We start from the raw sequence: 22,627 nt of genomic DNA on the forward strand, positions 1-22,627 counted from the left end.
AGTTCACCAGCAGTCATGGGAAGTAAGGAAAATAATTTGTGTAGAATTAAAACTTTAATTAATACAGAAAAATACTTCCAGATTTTGTGTTTCTAGAAAAATCATTTTTCTAGTTCAAACAAAATGTGAAACAAATACAAACCGATACAACTATAGATTCCTTCACCCTGTCTTCCAGGCATATAAACCTGATAATGCCAAAACTAAGTCTGTGGAGAACTTAACACTGCTTCTGTCAGTTCTGAATTTGCACTTTGGAGACAATTCAATGTCAAGTCTCTGTCAAGTTACAAAAGTTGCAAGCAAGAGCAAAAGATGTGAACACAGAAGCTACTCAAGGAGGAGGAAGGATCCAAACGCAGGAGCTGAAACACACTCAGAACAGGATCCCTGCACTGATCCACCCCCGAGGAACAGCAGAGAAGGAGCACCTTAGGCTGGGAAGGCATCAGGAACACTGTCAGCTCCAATGCAAGTTTACCACGGGTTTTAGCATATCTGAAAACCGATCTAGAGCACATCTTCTCTCACTACCCATCTATCTGCCAGCACATTGCCTCCTGCTTTTCCCGTCATGCTGGTAAGACCTTGGATCCTCCAAGCAGTACTGAATCCTGTTAAAAATTCCATCAGTAATGAGTAACAGCTGATTTTGTTCCTTATCCTTGCCTCTCACCTTTTGCATCTAAAATTACTAACAACTTGTAATTACCAGCTCATAGGATTTCCAAATCCTGCTTCCAGGCAAAAATAGCAATCCTCTTGGAAACACACATGTCCACTTTATAGCAATTTTTAGAATTATGCTATGAAGTCCATGTTTATCATCTGAATAATTTCTATCAAATATCCAGTGTACAATTAAATGCTCAATTGTAATAAATTAATTGAAATTTTAAGCTGAACTCCAAGAATGAAACTATGTTTCTTTCCTTTTAATGCACAACAACCTACAATAAAATTGTCCAGGAAAAATTACATGTTTATTTTCAGATTTCCAGAAGTGCCATTTACAACAGTTCTCAGTTTTCCATTAGTTTGAAAAATGGGAAGTGATCGGATGTTAGCACTACATTCTGTGGATGAACAAGACATGTTGCCTCTTATAAACAGACCCTACACAATCCCATGTTTGATAGCAATAAGAATATTTATTAGTTGAGAATCTGGTCTCACAATACAGATGAAAAAGGCTCATTGACCCTAACAAACAACTCCTTGCTTTATTGCTTCAATGTAAATGTTGCATTTAACAGCAGAAAGCATAGCTTAAACTTTCAGTCCAGCAGACTGAAATTCTCCACAGGAGCAGTGTCTGTAACTAAGCACACGGAGGGTAGGCAAAAGGGAACACTATTGTTTGTCAGGTGTTGCTTGGGACTTGCCACCAACACAATAGCCTCAAATTTGTCCAAAAAAGGGGTATTTATTCTGTATATAGAGTGAATGACAAAGAGTTTCTCTAAGTTGCATCTGAATGTGTAACATGGGTTGTGGCAAACTGTACTGTACAAGTGGTAACTACGGTATGTCCCAGAATCAGGCAGTCTCTCCCTGCAAGTGCAAGATGCCACTCGGGTGTATCATGAGACTCACGGAAGATCAACAGTCCTGTGACAGAAAGGCTCAGGCCTTCCCAATTATAATGCTCTGAATTCTCATCACCAAATGATAACTCAGTGAAAGTAAAACCAAAATATTTAGAATAAGACTGACTGATATCTTGTCTTGAAAGGTGAAGGATTAATTTAAGATTCAGCTGTCCTAGTAATGAAAGGTCACCACTCACTCCTCTTGACCACAGTTAAGCAATTATTGCTACAAAAACTTTCAGTAAGACAGAAAGGACGAAAAGCAAGGCCCTGGGGTGGGATTAGTTTTGATCACCTATAAAGCACAGAAATGTCCCATTTAGTCTTGAATTAGGTGTCTTGCAAGCTAGTAATGGCAAACCAAAAAGGTCAATCTGAATTTGAATTTTGGATGTCATTCAGAAGCTGGAGATCTGCTCTGGTTTAAGTCTCAGGTTATCTATTCCACCTTACTCTGGATAACTGACAACAAAACAAAACAAAAACAAAAACCAACAAACCAAATCTACTGTAATATCTCTCTCACCTGTGAACTGAATTTGTGATTCCAATGTACGGTAACATTTTTATGCTTCACAGCAGCAGATCAAAGGCCCTCAAAGGGATAAGGAAGAGAGTCTCGGAGACAGCAACACTGAGATTTTGGCCACAGAGCCTCCCCTAGGCTGTTAGACACTCATTTGTTGTTAGGCCATCAAGCTTTGCAAAAGCTTGTTACCAGTTGTAAAAGACTGACAGTTTGTCCCCAAAAGAGATGTTGAATAGGCTAACTGGTAACTGTATTAGAGAAAAAAGTGGCACTTTGTCACCTTGTGTCATATTCCCAAAAGGTCTAAGCACTAACTCCTGAAGGGCGGGCAGATTTACAGAGCTGCCTCCATCTTCTAGGTTCCTGATGCCTATCCTAGTAATAGGATAACTGTGAGATGAATGAAAAATTATCAAATACAGAGGATAAATAAAGTTCTTTCTAGTAAAGTCTACTGATTCTATTCTGTTATTCTATTCTGCTAATCAACAAACAGGAGAGTATCATTACTCTTTCCAAATCCTGAGATAAAAACCTACAGGAAGAAGATAACTGAGCAAGCAACCTGCAAATATGTTTAACATATTATATCACACAGCTGAAAATCTGAACTGTAAGTAAGGAATTAATGTTCTTTGGAAGTTTCAATCTGCTTATCTGCTGAGGCAAATGGAGCTTTAATTTACTGGTTCCATCCAACAGATGTTGAATTTAGTAAAAGGGAAACAAGAATGAATGAATGAACAAGAAAACAATCAGCCAGGAATGAGGTATTTCCAATCTACTTATTTGTTCGCTGCATTCCCAGTCAGATTTTCCCAAATAACATGAGCATGACCTTAGAATGTCTCCTCTTACGGAGACTTAAGGGGTTCATGAGTATTAGAGGATGGCAATAAGGCTATGAAAATTTCCAAAGAAGAAATGTTATATTCTCAACCAATATACAAACTTGAGTCTTTCAGCTTCAAAGACAGCTGTTCCTCCGCAGTACTCTGAAGAAAACCAATGAGATCACCACAATTTACATTTATAGCTGAAGTACCATGAAGGACAACACAGGATAGTGAGAGGAACAGCACACGGGGCAATTCTTTTTAGCAATCTGTATCAAGTTAGAGTACTGTTGGTGCTAATAACCAAGGGCACTGAACTTGAATGAACCCCTCCAGATGGCACTGTGAGCTGGAAAGCCTCAGAATTAGCATGGTTCTGATCTGGTCTGCTCTGCCATGTCCCAAGAATTTAAATACGGACAGACCTACGAACAGCTAAGTTCATTACAGCTGAGTTATTTTCTGGACAAGGAACAGAAGTTAAGTGTATGAAAATACTCTCAAGTCAGGTTACAACGACAGACACAAATAAACCAAGTGCATTTCAGTGTCAGACTGCTTCAGGAAAAGCGATACCTCAAACTAACTACTAAAAAAATTAGCCGTATGGTCTCTTAGCTAACTCACTTATACATACATTATTTATATATTGCTCCTATATACTTTTAAACTTTATCCTTCTCACACTGAATGCTGCACAACTACCTCTGCTGATACAGAGGGTGAATAAAGCACCTGACCTGCATTAGTACTGTATTTCCCAAAGTGAAGAGGAAATAAGTGGATTGGGCCAGTGACAAAAAAAGAAAGGGCAATAGAAAGCCTGTTTCATGCTGCTCTGTAAAAAAGCACATATCATCCATGCCTGAAGCCCGAAACATTAGGAAGTCTTTGTCACATCAAGGCCAAGAGTGCTGACACAAAACAGAACCTCTTTTACTCTGTGCTAAGCGAGGGAGATCAGCAGCGCGGTGCTGTCTCCAAAGGTACAGTGCCTCCCTTGCTTTTGCCTTGAGTTTCAAAGGCTTGGTAATAATGGGAAGGCAAAAGAGTTACACAGTTACAGAAATGGACTCCTGTTTTCACCAGGTCTATGTGTAACAGCAACTTTAAAAACGGGATCCTGAAGCCTTCTGTAGCTGGGCTGAAGAAACCCCAATAGCATCAAGTCAGTCTTCAATGTCCTACAACCCTTTGAAACATCTTTTGGAGGGGAGGTGGAGAAGGACGAGGAATTATCACAGTGCTAACAAATGGACTAATGAATGAGTTTAAGAAAATCTTTCAGCATCCAGTAAGGAAAAACGTTTCCCCCTCTCCTCTCTTAGCCTTTCTAAAATCATCCGGCTTGCCAAAGCCAGAAAATTACAGCCCAGAGCTAAAACTTGGTCAAATAAATTTTAACAAAGCAGACACAAATGTTTCAGTTACATTTTAGCCTTACAAAAGAATGAGGAGGGGAAAAAAAAGGAGCTTTACTATAATACTTACTTTGCTAAACTGCTAGTCTCTAATGAGTCATATGCTTTTCTTCATTAACTTGGAACTAGAAAACTTCACCGCTTTTCCATGCCATTCCTCACATCTCGTGAACACGTTTTGAAAATTTGCACCCAGCAAATGGGTTTGTATATTGATCCACTATTGAAGATGAATCCTAATATGAAGATTTAGATACTCTGAAAGCATTAGTTGCTTTCCATACAGTTACAGTACTGTTCATTGCACTGTATGAATTTGTTATCTCACAGCCCTTTAGAAATAAAAATATCAATATTTATCCTCAAGCACTAAGCAACCAACCAGCATAATATTCAAGAGAGTCATAAAATTCAGCCACTAGGCTATAACATTGGAAAGACTTTCTACATGCCACCATGTTTATGTCTACATGCAAATCCACTAGACTTCAGCAATTTAATAACATGTAGTAACTGCTGGTAAGCTACTCCCCAACCCAGCTCTCCGGGGTGTTTTGGTATCCACATAAGGCAATGAGTAACTTCAGCTCTGACATCCATGTACAGATCGCAAGCTCACTGAAGTGCAGGACCCTAAACAAGATGTAAATGTATTAATAGATGAGGTTCTATTAACCAAAATAGTTGCCATTTAAAAAATGTGTGTGAGAGCCTACAATATAATTTTAGTATCACTTTCCTACAGACTGAAAACTGAAAACACATGATGTGATATACTTTGCTGACACAACCAAATGACAGACTCTAGGAAGTGGACATTTTGATCTTAAATGAAAATATAAAATGATTATATCTCAGTAACACTTAGCGGCTCAAAAGTAAGCAGCAGAAGCTACAACAGATGAAAGAATCAATACCATTTCTGAGCTCCAAAAGGTGACACAACCTTTCCTATCATGGTCTTAGATGTATAACGAGATGATACCTTTCATGTTAATGAAAAGTTGTAAAGATTCAAACACAGTACCTGACAACTTGAAAATAACTAATAAAAACTAAGCCACTGGTGGCATGCAGTAGTCTAAATGAGGTAGGCTACACATGACAGCAACTGAATGGAAAGTAGGTTCCTGGGTAAGCCCTGCTGGCCTAGGGGATGGATGCACAGCAATCAAGACAAAGCTTATGTTCATTAAATTCAATCACATGAAGATAAAGGTAAAATAAACAAACAAAAAAAAAAAAAAAAAAAAAAAGGTCTGGACTTGCAAGAGGTACCACACCTTAAAGCTCCTGGGACAGATTAAAGAAAAGCCTACTAAATAGACTTGGCAGAAACATCATTAGACTGAAAGCCATAATTAGTACAGTATTTCATAAAGGTGAACCCTTCAGCAAGGTTCAGCACTGACATTTTTTGTAAGGTTGTACAATTACAAATTTGGTTAAGTACTTTTTCCCACTCAACTCTTGAAGAAATCATATTTTGAAAGAAGTTATCTTCTGGAAGTAAAAGGCAGATGCAGCCCTACTGAACAGAAGGCAAAATGAGAGAGTCCCCATGCTGCTTAAGCACTAAAATGATGTACTATCTTCCAATTTGATATCCACTTTTCCTTTCAATATCATGTTTGATTCAACAAAATCATCAGTTAGGCTTTACATTTACTGCAGTTGATATCTATAAACAGTCAAGTGAATTACAAGGATCAGTTTTCCTCATTCTTACCTACGGAGCCATACTTCATGAATTGTTCACAGTCAAAGCAAGCATGCAGGTGAATGCCATACACCACAAGAAAGAGAAATGAAGTAATGGACATTCACAGATAAAAAAGCTTCACCTGGGTTTCAAAAGAAAACTTGTTTTATGGCACAGTAGCAACTTAGTTGGTCAAATACAGGGATCAAACCATTCATCTATTCAGAACTTGAATTTTGGGAAAGCAGCAGAGCCATCAGATGCGTCTCATTAAGTACATTGCCTTCTGTATCACTAAAAAATTTACTAACAATCTGAGCGTTGCTTAGGTCGCTACTTCACTTTATTTCTTCTTAAAGTAAACGGTTTAGCGCCTGTTCTTTAACAATCATATAGTTGTATCAGCTATTTAACTACATATAGTTAAATCAACAGCTGTAGACTCACTTAATCCCTTGGAGTTCTTTCAGGATAACAATTTATTTTCAGAAAACAACTATAATATAGTAACAAAGTTAAGCATTAAGCATGTTTGTTTCAGTGTATTTAGGTCATAAAAAATATTAAAGTCAAAAGAAATGTCTTTCAGAACAGTAATAGTATAAAACCAATGAAACCATGTCATTAACTACTACATGCACACAAAAAGTTAATAAATCTCTTTCTTTTTCGGTCATTTTCTTCACATGCTGACCTTCTGCCCACAAAAAAACCCTTAGGAAAACACTCCTAAGACCACAAGGCAGCAAAAAATGAGTCTGTCTTTTCCCTGAGCCCAAAGTAAGGCTAAACTCCAACCTACATTTCTGTAATAACAGTTGGAAAGAGCAAAATTTCTTTCTGGTAAAAGAAAAACTTATTTTATGTCTAGTGTTTAGTAATTTTTCTCCTCAATTACCACTCAATCACCATTTTTCTCCTTATTAACTATGACTGCAATTTATCCCTGAGCGAGCTAGTTTCATTTAAAAAATTAGGACATATATATATATATTTTTATATTTTATTTTTTATATATTTATTTTTATTTTACGGGACCCTTAAAGTCACAATGTGTTGAATAATTTACTTCAGAAAAAAACAGTAAACTGACTTTACATAAATTAGCTAAATACACTACTACAAAAAATTCCTATAGAGTATCTTCAGATTCTTATTGCCATTCAATTCTCCCAGCACCTCCACAAGCTTCTAGAAGATTACCAAGAATAGGCAACAAAAGCATATGAATTCACATCACACTAAACTGAGTTTAGTCCTCATTTTTGCTAGGATTCTGAGTTTAAAAAAATACACGTTATATACTACACTGAACTTCCTGGAATGGGTAGAATATGCCTGATCCTTCAAATCAAAGCTCACGGGGTCTCTCTAAAATCCTTTAAACTCTGGGTTCAAGCAGTCCCAAATGCTCTGTGAAGTACCACTGAAACCACCAGTTCTGACTTTGAAGTGGAACATTCTTCATTATCAGCAATAGAAGGGCCTGGAAGTGTCAAATCTGACTAATTCTTTCAGGAAAAAAAAAAATTAAAAGTTGCTACTACCACAAAATAACATTGATTACTTAACGAGAAGTTTCTTGGGAACAAATCTTCCAATTATTCAAAAGCTGGGCACAGAAACCTTTCATAAATTAACAAAATATCAACACAGTTGGTTCTAAAAATCCCATACTATAACTTAGCAATTAAAATCAAAACCCATATAGAGTAGCCAACACATGATATTTAGACAATGCAATTTAAAATAACATATAAATGTTTTCTCTAATTCGGAAACATACAAAAATCAAAATCTATGGCCATCTGTGCTTGCCAGTTAGAAGCCAACTACAAAAATACAAAAGTATGCAAACGCAACAGTTGCCAGCATCTCCACACAGTGCCTGTCGATCAAATTACTGGCAATCTGCAAGTTTATATTTGTAACACAGACATTTTCTTCCCCTTATTAATTGTCTTACGTGTTTAAAAGCTAAGGTTGACATTTTACATTTTTATAAAGATTGATCTTTTAACATTAACATAAAATTATAAATCAGAAAATATAAAACTTCAAGAAGGAAAGTAATATTCTTACGTTTCTAATAACAGAATCCCTAATACAGATCACTTGCACTAGGTTTGCTTTTGAATGTTACCAGACTGACTTGCATTCTGGTTTGGATGCATGTAATAACTAGAAGGAGAACACTATTATGTTTAGGTTTTCAACTGCGGAAAATCACCAGAATAAGTTTACTTTCACCAGTTTTATAGCATTCTGTACATTAATTTGAGTGGGTTCTTAATAAAATGCTTAAAATCCATTTTCCCCACACAGATACATGGACATCACAGCCCAAATCAGAAAGGTGTTCTTTCCCACCCCCAGTAGATGAAGGCAATACCCCAAAAATACAGACTTACTTTGGAGAGCATGGAGAGAGTGAAGCACTATCAGAAATTATCTTAATTGCTTGTCATCTTACTGCATCATATTAAAAAAATGCAGTTTTTTATATAATCCTTTTGTTGCACAGACCAGACCAGCTCCTTCGGATGTAGTACAGTACTGAATTACTGAATATATGCTCATATATTTGTATTTTCTTAAATTAGCTTTATGTTGTGTCTAACCTGATACTGTGAAATCAAGTCTTTGAATGTGATTCTCCCAACAAAAATTAGTATCTTATTTCAGATGTTTGAAAATAATAAATTGGTACCAAGCTATTTTCAGAGTTAAAATAGAACTGATATGTAATGTTAAAATCTGAACTTTCTTTGGCATAAATAAAGATGAAACCAGAATATTTGCTAGGTACGAGTTAGTGAGTCTAAAAGCTTGTTCAGAACATCAGCAAATAAATACAGAGGACATCCCCTCCCCATTGCAATATATGTGGGAATGAAAAAACTACATGGGGAGGAGCAGAAAAGAGGTGAAAAAGAGCTGTGTAGGCTTCCAGCTGCCCTTAATTTCTCAATAATCAGTATTTGACCACATCGGCCCATTATCACCCAGCTAGCAAGCTACCACATAATGTAATTCTGCACCTCAAATTATTATCTTGTTTCAAATAAAACCCAAGAATATTACCTACCCAAGCTGACAGCATTAGAAAAGCACAGTCCAACTTAATTTAAAGAACCATGAAAAAAATATTGCAAAATTGGGCTTGCAGGTAGAAATCAATTTTGCCCTGATGTAGCATACACATGCATTATGGCACAGTTTTAATATATTTTTTTTCCCATAGGATTGTCTTTAATCAGTGCTCAGATTGCGCTGGGATAGTGTGATCTGTACGATTACTTTCTCATTCACTGCAAATCAGAAAGTGTGTAGAAAATAAGACAGGGTGCTGCAGGAATATAAATGAGGATCTTATGCTGAAGAAAGGAAGGAAAATACTGCACACAAAAACTCTGTGCTTTTGATATCTCTATCAGTCTCCCTGCCAATCATCAGAGATCATCCAAACCAAAATTTTTTATGATGTTCCTCAGCTGTCTCTTCTGTATTTATAGTTGCATACCCTAGAAGAGGAGGACCCCCAAACAACAGCGCTCATCACTACTGTGAAATGCAGGATCCCCTCCTGAGTTCAAATTAGATCACACATCACATGTTTTTTTTTAATCACTGGACAATCCTCTAGACCACGGTTACATCTGAGTAATAAAATGGAAACTTGAAATTTCCCCTTCTGCCATTGGGAAAGCATGTGAGCTTTTCTGTACAATCTTCTTTCATGCTGCTATGGCTTCATGAGTTTTGTGTCAGCCCATTTCTCCAGACTGTCAAGGTCTCTCTGAAAATAAGCCCCACGCTTCAATTCATTCAATAACCATTCTCAGCATCATCCATGAGCTTGCTGAAGGCACATCCCCGCTCCTATTCTCCAGGTCGCTAGTAAAACATCAAACAGTATTGGCCACAGTTTCTAACATGTGGGGAATGTTACTGGCCACCAGCTGGAATTTGTACCAGCACTCTGAGCAGAGCAGTCCAGATAATTTTCTACCCACCTTGCAGTCCACCTGTCCAAACCACCTATCTCCACCTTGGATCAAATAAAATGCCTTCCTAAAGTCAAGGTAAACAACATCCACATTTCTCTCTTAATCTACTGAGCCACTCAGCTCATCATAGAGGACAATTAATTTGCTCTTGATAAATTCCAATCATGTTCTTGCCCTTAGGTACCTGAACATGGCTTCTAAAAGGATCTGCTCCATAATCTTCCCAGAGCTCACAACCAGGCCACCTTCCTATAGAACCGCAGATCCTCCTTCTCGCCCTTCTTGAAGATGGGTCTGATGTCTGCTTTTTTCCCTGCTCATTTGGAATCTCCTAGTCGCAATAACTTTCCAAATGTAGGCAAGGGAATAGCCGTGTAATGACAACAGCCAGCTTCTGCAGGATGCTTGGATACATCACACTCAGTCCCATAAATCTACATATATCAGATTTGGTTAAGTGGTCCCCACCTTGACCTTCTGTACTGTGGATAATGCTCCATTCCTTCCAATTCTGCCATTAGACTCGGGGACCTGGGAAGCCCAAGGACAGCTCTTATCATTAAAGAGGAAAAGAAAGCCTTGAGTATTGCTCCCACATCCTTTTGTACTCAATTATTTGCCAGGATCATTTTGAATTCTAAGCCTCTTTGCTGTGTTTTCCATCTTCTTCAGTGTAGTACTGCCTACATAAAACCATGCATTCTTTCCACTGCTAATAATGAGAATACTGAGTGACACAGGCTGCTGAAAGACCACCTACTTTGAGAGCAAGCCATTAAAACAAAAATAATGCTAAGAACAATTTTTTTGTTCAGTTGTAACCACCAAATGGTAATTGTACTTAGACCAAGTGTTCAGTTTGCTTATAAAACCATGTCTAACAGTGTCAAAAAATCTTAACAGCACACTGACTTTCAGCACGAAATTCTGTCTCAATCCGTTATCAAAAGGCACTCTCATATTAACAGTTGTGCAGATCCCCAAGGACCTTAAAGTTGACAATTCATTTATACAAGTCTGTTTTCTTTAAAGAGCAATCTTTGCCAGTCTTTTGAGACTCCCCAATAATCAAAGTCTTAGTGATGACCGCAGCCTTGGTTATGGTGTATTATCAAGTATCAATGTAGCTTTCAAGGGGCCAGGGTTAGGGGTAGGCAGCTCTTTCTCAAAAATCATGAATACTGATTAGAATCCTACAAAAAAAAAAATCCTGACATGTCTAAAGAAAACTGTAGTCAGGCAATTGCTGCTTCCATTCCAGCTCAAATAGTTCATTCTTTGCAACACACTGCAAATAGTCAACTTCAAATTCTAATTAACTTCAGAGACGACTCTATCTAGGGTGCAGGGCTTTAAAGATGCAGCAATATTGAGACACCCAATGAAATGCACAGAGAGAATCTCTATCTGAAAAGGCTTTGTCCAGACTCCTCTGTGTACCTAATGCAGGAAAACTTAAATCATAGAAGCATTTGCCATTTCTGGTTTGCGTTGATGCTGCAAGAAAGGGGTTGCAGCTCACTGTGTGTTTCTCCTGATCAGCAGGACTCCTACACTTCACAACAATGCAGAGTTTTCTTTCCTCCTGCAACATTTAGTCTATATACTAAATGAGGAAGAAGAGTTTATTAGAAGTTTGCTGAAAAAGGTTGAAGAGAGTGTTTTGTGGATTCTTGAAAAAGCATCAACTATGGATTTACTTTGAGTCTCTACGTACTGCTTATATTACCCTGATTCATGTAAATGTAACTTTTTCCTCATAAGAGAAAAAAGAAATAATTTATAATAGCAAAAAGCTTTATTCTGCTGTAAACCATTTCAGTTGTATTTATGTAGAACACATCTAGGTTTTTTCCCCTCCCTTCACATTCTTTTATAAAAACGTATCTATGTTAGAGACATTTGAAGATCAAAAATTTAGAGAGAAAAAAAAAAAAAGAGAAGTAACTTTAAAAAGTCGAAAGAATATGTAAAGGAATGGAATAAAGCACAGTAAGATCTGAAGACTTTTGTTCATACTTAATTTCTCAGTACTAAGAAGTCTGAAAGAAAAAGGCACCTTCAGAATAAACAGATTATGTCTAAATATGACTTTATTAACAACTAATACAAGATTATCAGGCTTTTCAAGTTGACAAGTGCCATGGAATTGATACAGAATTTGAGAGGTTACATCTTTGGCAACAAGACAATCAGCTTTTCAGATACAGATCAACAGTTTAAATTCTGTTCAAGCTAAGCAGGGACTAACAGCCATTCGTTGTTAATAAATACATGTGGTGTGATGACTTTTGTCAAAAGCAATCTTTTCACAAGCATTAACACTGAGATTTCCAAAGCAGTCTGGAGAATTGAGATACGTTTTTAGGAGATTATTTGCAGGCATTCTGGCCACCTCCATGCTCCAGCTCTCTGTGGAAACTGAACAAAACTTTAAATTTTCATTTTAAAAAATTGTTTTGATTATTTTTTAATGAACTGTAAAATACTTTGAAGCAAGTCAAACTCAGTTGCACTTCATCATTTTCCCATCTTATTTATATTATTTTTACATGAATTCATACCACGTGGCATGTCTGGAAATGAATGGACAGACGGAGAATGAAGCTGTGACAGCTCTGCGAGAGGCAGAGCAGACAGAAGGAAAGAACCAACTGCATGAATTTCATGCTCAGTGTGCAAGACTTGACAGGCGTGTATTATTCTGACAGGCTTCTATTATTTTTTTTTACACACTGCTGAATCATGAGAGAAAAGCAAGTTCACAAAGACACTGATATTGCTCACAAAATTCCAGACTTGTCTGTGGACATTGCTCTTTGGTCTAATTCCTGGAACATATCCCAAATAATGAATATCTAGGAAACACATTCCCCTTTGAGGAGTCTTATATTGGATCTCCATTTTCTCTTTAAACACGGCAACTCTGCTAGCTGGCACAATGTGCTCCTGAACATACCAAGACTGTGTTTTCTTATCATTGTTATGGAGGATTACCTGTAATAGTAATATTTCTCCTGTATACCTTTTAATTGAAAATATATATTATAAATGTATGTTACTACACTCACATTAAATCAGCTACCTCACTTAGGACAGTATATATGGATTTAGGAACATTTAAATATTTTCCCCTTGTTTTGTGGTTGGACACAGGAGGTTTCTTCACAAAGAAGTAAGAGTTTAAGGACAAGTAAAAACTTCAGAAAATAAAACCAGGATTAAGGGATAACTACTCCCATTAAATCACAGCTTACCAATGAAGTCAGATTTGAGTAAGCTCTGATACAACTTACTCTACTTACTCTCTGGAACACCTATTTTGTCAATATTTGCACAGAAACATAGTCCCAGAAGCCTATCTACTCCATCTCTCCAACTCCACCAATCTTCTTGGCTCTTCAGCTCAGGATCATAATTTTAGAGGTATGCTGTAATTCTACCATGGCAGTAGAGTTTTCACCAAATCTATGCTTTCCCCTTCAAATATCATCAAAATGCTATACAGTCTCCTTAAAATTATCTTCAATTGTAGAGAGTCTTACAATTTCTTGGTGTTGCGAGATTTAGAAGCATGGTCCAAGAGACCACCTCTTCTTTGTTTTGTGACAATGTTACAAAACTCAGGCTCATTACAACTGCAATTTGGTCACTCCCCCACTTTCCTAAGCTTAGTGGTTGATTTCCAGAGTCTCATATCCTTTTGCCTAGCTGGCAACTATTGAATTTATTCAATCTGGAAGCTTGTTGGGGTTCCTTTTCAGAAGAGGGGTGAAGCAGGAAGACAAACTCCATAATTCTAAGAAACAGAATTCTAATAAATCATTACATTTTTATTCATTCTTTTGTCTTTTCTTCACTGGTGTAGGAAACGTAGCTTATAATAAAAACTTTTGTCTTCTCAAGAAATCACGTGAAAATGCAGATTAGAGATTCTTTCAAGAAACAGGAACACCAGAACCATCAACACAATATGGCATGCCAACACTTTGCAGTCAACATACAAGCATCTCATCATCATAAATTTCAAGATCTATTTACTTTATGTTTCAACATAGAAGTCAAAAGACTGCAATTATCAAATGCGTTTCATTGAACTGAGGCACATTTATCAATGTGTCTTTGCAAATTCAAAGTTTCACGGTAGCTGGTACCAGTAATGAACTGATTTTGAAACAAATTCATAGCAATACATTGAAATCTCTAGCTATGGGGCAGATACTTAAGACAGAGCTTGCAGCCCCTTAATTAGAATTCCCAACAACTGTGTTATTAGTCTGTAACTTGTATTGCAATATAAGGTAAGACAAAGTTGGACCTACTTCAACCTTCTGTCTTTTGTTCTCATTTTCATCAGATTTTTCACTATTCCAAACACTAAGATATTACAATAACCATATATTATTCCGCAGTTAATATCTCTGTACACCAATATTTTAAAGCACTTACTTGTTTGGCTATTTCCTGTGAGAAAAAATACAAGGTTCTCTGGGAACACTCTATTTCAAAAGGTCCAATTGACCTTCCTTGGAGTATCTGATGCATTTTCCTTGAAGTACTTTAGAACTGGTGGTGGTGATGGTCATGCTTATTTCCAAATCAGTATAAACAAACAGACTTGTCTAGATACTGTTGCAACTGCCTGGGAAACAAATGTTGCAGTCACCTCTGTTTTGCTATTGCAACACCCAGACTAAGAAAATAAGTAGTTGGAAAGCAGACCCTAGAAATGAGGGAGAGACTATTGCTAAAACAAAGAAAGTCTTGAATGTGGGCAAAGAGTAACTTTGTGCTTTCTTTTCTGTAATTCCTTCTTTTTACACATGGAGCAGCAAGAAAACATTTTAAGTTATGTTTTTACAATGCAATTTCTTGCTTTAATAGTGCTACTAACAATCCTGTGTTTTATTTATCTATTTTTGTGAAATTCACTGGGCATCTTGGATTAAGGATCAATTTTCTCTAGATTGGCTACAACATAAAGGTTATTTTGAAGTGGTATTTATCTGCATCCTCAGAAGAAAACAAGTATTAGTTTAAGCTCAGTCTACCTTACATCACTATTGTAAGGTAGACAGCTACCATAGAGCTTTTACTAAAAGAGTATATTGACAATAACACTTAAACCACTCTGCATCAAAAGCAAGAATAGATGTCTGTAATGAAGGAAATGGAGATCAAAACCAGAAAACAGAAGAAAAATGGAAAACACACTTAAAAATAGGAAAAGTTCTAGCAGTGCCAATTGAAAATAGTTTAAATACTAGATTTCAATTAAAGTACTATTTTTTTTTACAAGGACTCATTAAATTCCAGAAGAAACTTGAACACAGTGGGAAAAAATTAAACTTTCTTTTCCTTTTTTTTTTTTTTTAAGGAGAAAAGAACACTGGGAAAACTGTAAAGAGCGAGTAGTTCTATTATCTGCAAGAGAACAATTAAATCATATTAAAAAACTAAAAAACTCAATATTTAAGCTAGTCATCCCAATTTTTCTACTATTAGAAACAGGATGTCTTGAAAATGGTTTCACAAATTACCTTTCTATTCAGTCTTTCATCTAAGCTTATATTTCACCCCAGTAGCAATCAATTAAATAGATAAAATAAATATAAATCTCAAATGTATATAAATCTTTTTGCTATGATAAAATGCAGACGTCCACTGTTTTGAACAAAAATAAAAGCATGCACTGTGAGGTGGACACCTCACTTTGTTTCTCTCTTACCTCTTCTCAATTTTTGCCCTATCTGCTTTTACTGGGAGTTCTAAAACCATATGATTTCTCTCTAGGGTAACAATCAGTCCTTGTATCTGAGATGTTCTCTGCAAGGCAAAAATCAACTCTAAAGCTTACTCATGTTCATAATCAAAATATACACAGGCAATTCCACATACCTCCTACTATTTGCATTTAGAACTGACAGAAATGCAAAGGAGAGAAAGTAGGTTGAAGCCCGTAAAAGAAGAGGAGGCAAACCCCTCAAGTTTAGACGGACCTGGGAGAACAAGTAGCAATTAGCTACAGGTTTGTGAGAATCTTCATGTGCAAGAAAAAGGGCTCCCTCAAATAAATGGTTTTAAAGCCCAGTTCTTCATTATAGCTTTTTTTTTTTTTTGTAGTTTCAGTGCTCTCTCCTGGTTTGTTACACCCTGGGCAGTTCCCATTCTCACCTGTCACACCAAAGCTCAGCCCACACCTTTACAGGAGACTCTGGAGAGTCAGCCTGGCGTCCCCTCCAGTTGTTCCCCAGCTTGTCCATTAACACACACAGAGCATCTTCAGACACAGACACAGCCCAGCAACACTCACATCCTGTGAACCTTCAGCCCAGAAAGCTGCTCTCCTTCAGTTGTGATAAAGAGTGACAGTGATGACTAGAGCTTCATGATGAAATTAGCACTTTGTGACATGGCTGAATACGACTTATTTTAAAAGAAAAGCAGAATAAGAAAAAGCAGACTAAAAGGAAATTCTTGCTTCCAGGATTCTGTTTAATTGTTTTTGTTCAAGTTACTTGAGGCAGACAGAGGATAAACAAAATGAACAGCCTACACCTGAAAGTAAAAGAAGATGTGTTAGTAGGCCAGTTGTTTAATGAAATGTAAGGTTCAAATTTATTAAATTTGCCTTCTATGAAGAAAAAAATCTTAACCACTGAAATACTGGTGTGTTTTTTTTTTTTTTCACAGTATCACACAGTATGTTTGGGAATGGAAAGGACCTCAAAAGATCATCCAGTCCAATCCCCCTGCTGGAGCAGGAACGCCTAAGTGAGGTTGCACAGGAACATGTCCAGGCGGGTTTTGAATGTCTCCAGACTAGGAGACTCCACAACCTCCCTGGGCAGCCTGTTCCAGTGCTCTGTCACCCTTACTGAGAAGAAGTTTTTTCTCAAATTTAAGTGGAACCTCTTGTGTTCCAGCTTGATCCCATTACCCCTTGCCCTGTCATTGTTTGCCAACGAGAAGAGCTTGGCTCCATCCTCATGGCACTCACCCTTTATAAACATTAATAAGGTCCCCCCTTAGTCTCCTCTTCTCCAAACTAAAGAGACCCAGCTCCCTCAGCCTTTCTTCATAAGGGAGGTGCTCTACTCCCTTAATCATCTTTGTTGCCCTACACTGGACCCTCTCCAGCAGTTCCCTGTCCTTCTTGAACTGAGGGGCCCAGAACTGGACACAATATTCTAGATGGGGTCTCACCAGGCCGGAGTAGAGGGGCAGGAGAACCTCTCTCGATCTACTAACCACCCCCCTTGTAATACATCCCAGGATGCCATTGGCCTTCCTGGCCACAAGGGCACAGTGCTGGCTCCTGGTCATCCTGCTGTCCACCAGGACCCCCAGGTCCCTTTCCCCTACACTGCTCTCTAATATGTAATTTCCCAACGTATACTGGAACCTGGGGTTGTTCCTGCCCAGATGCAAGACTCTACACTTTCCCTTGTTAAATTTCATTAGGTTATTCCCCGCCCAACTCTCCAGCCTGTCCAGGTCCTCCTGGATGGCAGCACAGCCTTTCCTCTTCAGGTAAATTACAGAAAATTTAAAAGGACTGTGTTTTACAAACACAACCTATATGCTGAATTCTCCTAGGGGTTTTAGGTTAGAGCTTTAATCACTGTGGCACATAACTATTCCATGCTTCACTTGAATCTCTTTTCTTAAAAAAAAAAAAAATCTTGATCAACAGCTTTCCTTGAGAAATTCAAAATTTCTCAGTCAGAACAGGCCAGAGATGAGAAAGTAAAATCTTTCTCCTAGCAAAAGAGTAAGATACAAGAATGTAAATGGCAAACATTCTCAGACTCTTAGGCAATGCTATTTTAATAATACATATCATTTTCATCTTCAGCCATCTGAAATATTTACATGTGGGACCCGAAGACAAAATATGTAATTATTTCTTTTTACTATTCCATTTGTGAAGATAACCTGTCAAATCAGTTATACAACCTGTAAGACTTGTCCACTGAATGCCATTTGAGCTTCCAAAACCAGCTTCACTGTTTAGTCTTCTCAGCAACTCTCTGGTATAGATCAAAAGCAGTAACACTGCTTATTCTGTCCTCAAGTGTTTAACGAAACCAGACAGTTCTCTAATTTCTTAAGGTTCTTCAACAATTACATGATTTCTTCAAACACCACAGGAATAATGTATTACAAACATGCACAGAACCTTTGTAAATCAGGACATTAAATGATGTATTTCTAACATTAGACAAAGTCCTAGACCAGCTTGAGATAATTTAAAAGTTAAGTGACTGTCTTTCCCTCACCCACCTCTCCCACACCAAAATGAGCATATAGCTGCAGGTGGGCCCTTTCCTCAACACAAATTTAGACTGGAGCAACACACTTTTTTGAATTGTTTGCAAAATTCCAGTACTATAAAACAGACTGTTTTATAAAACCTGCTATTGATCGTTCTATATCTCTTACCAGTTGTAATAGTTCTGTGTTTCATCTGTGCATACAAATTATTTTTTTTTTAATTCCAAAAGCTTTACCAAAACACTCTCAGCCATTTTCTCACAATGGAATCCAAGTCCCCAGTGCTTTTATTCTGAAGCTAGCAAACCACTGTGTATAGTTTTGAAAGTTGAGCAAAATGGCACAACATCCTGATAAGAAAAGCCAGCTACTAAGCTGCTAAATTAATACATAAAATTAAAATACCCATCTCCCACATGTAGTATCCACTTCAATGTTAGATGAGATTTCCAATCAACTGATGCACACAAGCATGCACGTTTAGTATGTGTGCACATAAATAACACAATAAGATCTTCAACCACCATCTTCTGTATTCTTTTGTAAAACCATCTCAGGCCATCAAAAATATTCAAGAATCTCTTAAGCAAGGCACAAAACATACCTCATTGATTTCTAAATTCACTGTGTTTTGAGCACTGATCAACTTAACAGCATGCATTTGCATTTTTATTGCTGGCAAACATCTTCCTTCCACCTTCCATGACAGTCAACCCTGTTTTGTTTTACTAGCCTTTCTGATCTAAGATGAAGAAATCGCTTGTCTAGGGAGAACAGAATTCTAAAAGGGCATAGAGACACCATTTTAATAGTTAAGAGAGACAGCCATTCATAGCGTCTGGGTTAATACCAAGAACATTTCCTTGTGGCAAAGGAAATTGAATGACTACAGGTCCAGAAAAAGGAGCATGTAATTTACTGGGTTTGATTTTGTGCCTCCCTTGTCTTTGTGGGTTTGTAACAGAGAGAACAGCAAATATGGTGCAAATGCTTCATAATAAAGTATCCAGTATCCAAAAGTCTGCAGGCACACATGAGTGTCAGTGAGACTCTATCAAGAGCTTTTCACTCCATTTTCCAAATGATGTACTGGTGAAGGCTGCGTGTTCACACCGAGACCCAGCCCACCAGGCCCAAGTGCACTCAGCGGCTTTCAGTCAATGCCAGATTCACAATGCAGCTTCTCATTTACAGTAATAATAAAGGATGGCTCAAAAGAAACTTCTGCTGCAGAAAATCCATCTGCAATACACTTCTCTGTAAAAAAAAAATATATCTATGTGGGGAGACAGCATCTTAAGACAACACCAAGAATAAAAAAACCCAGAGTTCCGCTGAAGATAAATTCACACAAAACCAAACCTCACAGCTTGCCTACTCAATATTATGATCAGAAAAAAACCCCAAATGATTGCTTTACAGAACATTCATATTGCTTAAAGTGCACATACTGAGATTTGGCAGTAGTTAGCTACCTACTTTTTGAGAAAAAAAACCAAAAGCAAAACAAACAAAATACCCACACAAACAAAAAGAAACACAAACAAGAATCTAAGTCCCAATTTCACATAATAACTCCACTGTTAGCAGTAACCAGCCATCTCCATGGCACCTACTAGACTCCTTTACCAGACTTCCAATTACCTGCATTCATCCTGCAGTTCATGTAATCACTTATTTGTATTTAAAATTCATAACTTCAAGGAGATGAATCAAGGTATCTGCAGTATAGCAACCCCTGAGCTTTTAGCACAGTAACAACACATAATTTAATACACTTTTCCAGCTATTTTATTTAAACCACATTCAATGGTTTGGCTCAAAAGTTCTTTGGATGCTTATTTCTGTGGTTCACAGCAAATATTCACTGGAGCCAAGCAATTTTAGGAGACATACTAATCATGCTGCTGTGAATGCATTTGTATCCCTGAAGAAGAGAGAGGCAGCTGCAGGATAAACTCTGGCTTCCATTCTCTGCTAACACAATTTCTCCTTTTCTGCCTTTATCAGTGACACTTGTCACTGGAAGACTGTGACCCAGTCTCCCCAGTACAACATGTTTCATTACATTATTCACATGTTAAAAAAAAGGGGTAAACTGTACACAGAACACCAATGAAAAATCTGAAAAACTAACACAGCTTTTATAGCCCCTTCCAGTGTAAATCACGTATAGCTTTAAAGAGCTATAATGACTTAGACCACAAGGGATGTTTAAAAGCATAGGATACGAAAGTCTTCAGGCAAATACTTACTTACAAGAACATCATTAGATTTTGGTCAGAAAAGACTAGAAGAAGGGCGAGAGTTATGAGAGTGATCCTAAAAGGCAAAATATATTAGTAAAGTGTGTACAAGCCTTTTCTCAAAGAAAGAAGCCACTGAATTCCTACTAGCATCTTGGCTTTCAGTTCACTTTTCATTAATTGTTGTTCATTTTTTGTATTAATCTTTTGCCAGCATGGACAGAAAAATATAAATTATCTTCATAAATTCTTCCCTGTGGTTTATACTATGGGCAAATTTACTTCAACCATTTTATTTGCAAACTACTTTCTAATTTTCTGCAAAAGAATTAGCCAACGTGGGTGTGACAGAGTGCACTGCTGCCAGTACCTGATCTGTCCCAGTGCCTTTAATAACAGTACTGCGTAACGTTGTGTAAACACCACCCTTGCTCTAAGCACTGAAGAACAGGTTTTCCTATATAAACATACAGCTCCATCTGGGAGAGTTTCTCAATGTACGTTTTGAACACTCCAAATAAATGGAAACATATGAAGTCACAACGTTTTTGTCTAATACAGTAAAATATTTATTCAATACTTCACAGCCAAACTACAGTCTCTTCTCTATATACCACATAACCAAGACGGTGGTGATGTTTTGTAGTTTCATCTCTGTTCTTGCTGCCTGTACTATCAGCTCCTGCCAAGTTACATGAGTATCTTTAGCATGAATGACTGACTTACAAACTTCTAAACTGTTATCATTTTGCAATGACTGCTGGAAGGAACCAGACATACCTAACGTCAAAACACTACTTTTATCTTATTTTCCTATGAGTCCCATTCATTATCTTACTGACCACAGCAAAGCTTTCTCTGAACTAAGAGGTCCTTTTCCGGTGTGGTAACTCCGGTCTGCTGCCCAGAAGGCGAAGTGCTTTGCAGCCGGTGCGCACTGAGCCGTGCTTAAAGAGTAGAATGATAAGCTCCCTGATTAACACTTGGGCGAGCCCGCGGGGCAGCGGCTGTGCCGCCCGAGCGGCGGGGCGGGGGACGAGAGGCGGCACCGCGGGCTGCGCACCGAGAGCTCCCGCAGGTGACCGGCGCACCGCCCGGCGTCCTCAGGCACCTGGTAAACCCACCGCAGCACTGCGAACAGCCTTAATCCTCTGCCTCCTAAGGCTCTCTCCCGGTATTAGTGCCACACTGAGGAACAGCTGTCGGGTTTATACGCTTCCTTAAAGGTTTACGGGGAGTTTCCCAGGCTTTAGAGGCAAACGGGATTCGTGCCTCGGGTGCGAAGCGGTAAGCAGGTTAGCTCTGCCCCCCTCGACTCTTCCTCCGCCCGCCGCCGCGGGCACCGCCCGGGCTGCCCCCGCCCGGGACACCTGTAGCGTGCACGGGGTGGGGCCCGCTGTCGCCGGCCACCCGCAGCCCGGCCGGGGAACGCGGCTCAGCCCGCGCCGCCCCAGGCCAGCGGGGGGAGCCCGGGCGCGCAGGCAGGACGGCACAAAGCGCCTCCGCCCGCGGCTTTGTTCGCAGCGGGGCCGCGCGCCGAGCCCCTGCCGCAGCCGCGCTCCGCCGCCCGGCCCGGCCCCGGTGACAATCCGGCCCCGGGCTCCCCGCGCCCCGCTCAGCCTCCCTGCCGCCTCCTACCTTGGCTTTCCCAGCCTCCAGCTTCTTCAGCCGCTCCTCGTCCTCCATGGCGTCTGTGCGGGAGAGCAGAGCGTTACCGGCGGCGGGAGGCGGAGCCCACCCCGCCCCCTGCCTCAGCCGGGGCGCACACGCTTCTGTCCTGCCCTGTCCCGTCCCGCCTCACAGCGACGACAGCTGCCGTGGCGGGGCCACCGGCGCCGCCATCTTCATCTCCACGTAAACACGCGGCCGGGGAAAGTGACGTTTGGCCCCCTGCTCCTCCTCCTGTCGCCGGCCCCTCCTCCCCACCGAGCCCCGGCCGCGCCGAGCGCCTCTGGCCGGCGGCGACCCCCGCCCGGTGGCGAGTCCCTGCGGAGTCGCCCGCGGAACCGCGGGT

At 39.1% G+C, this 22,627-nt stretch overlaps 1 protein-coding gene across 1 annotated transcript in view; it reads right to left on the reverse strand.

Moving 5' to 3' along the window:
• AKAP9 (A-kinase anchoring protein 9) overlaps positions 1–22,424 on the reverse strand; it is a 114,683-nt gene extending 92,259 nt beyond the window's left edge. The window contains exon 1 of the mRNA XM_080338829.1: positions 22,252–22,424. Within this exon, the coding sequence (XP_080194955.1) occupies positions 22,252–22,299 (48 nt within the window). The 5' untranslated portion in view covers positions 22,300–22,424. The remainder of the gene's footprint in view (positions 1–22,251) is intronic.
• Between the last annotated feature and the right edge of the window lie 203 nt (positions 22,425–22,627).

Source organism: Nesoenas mayeri, assembly GCF_963082525.1.
Source record: "Nesoenas mayeri genome assembly, chromosome: 2".
Lineage (NCBI taxonomy): Eukaryota > Metazoa > Chordata > Aves > Columbiformes > Columbidae > Nesoenas > Nesoenas mayeri.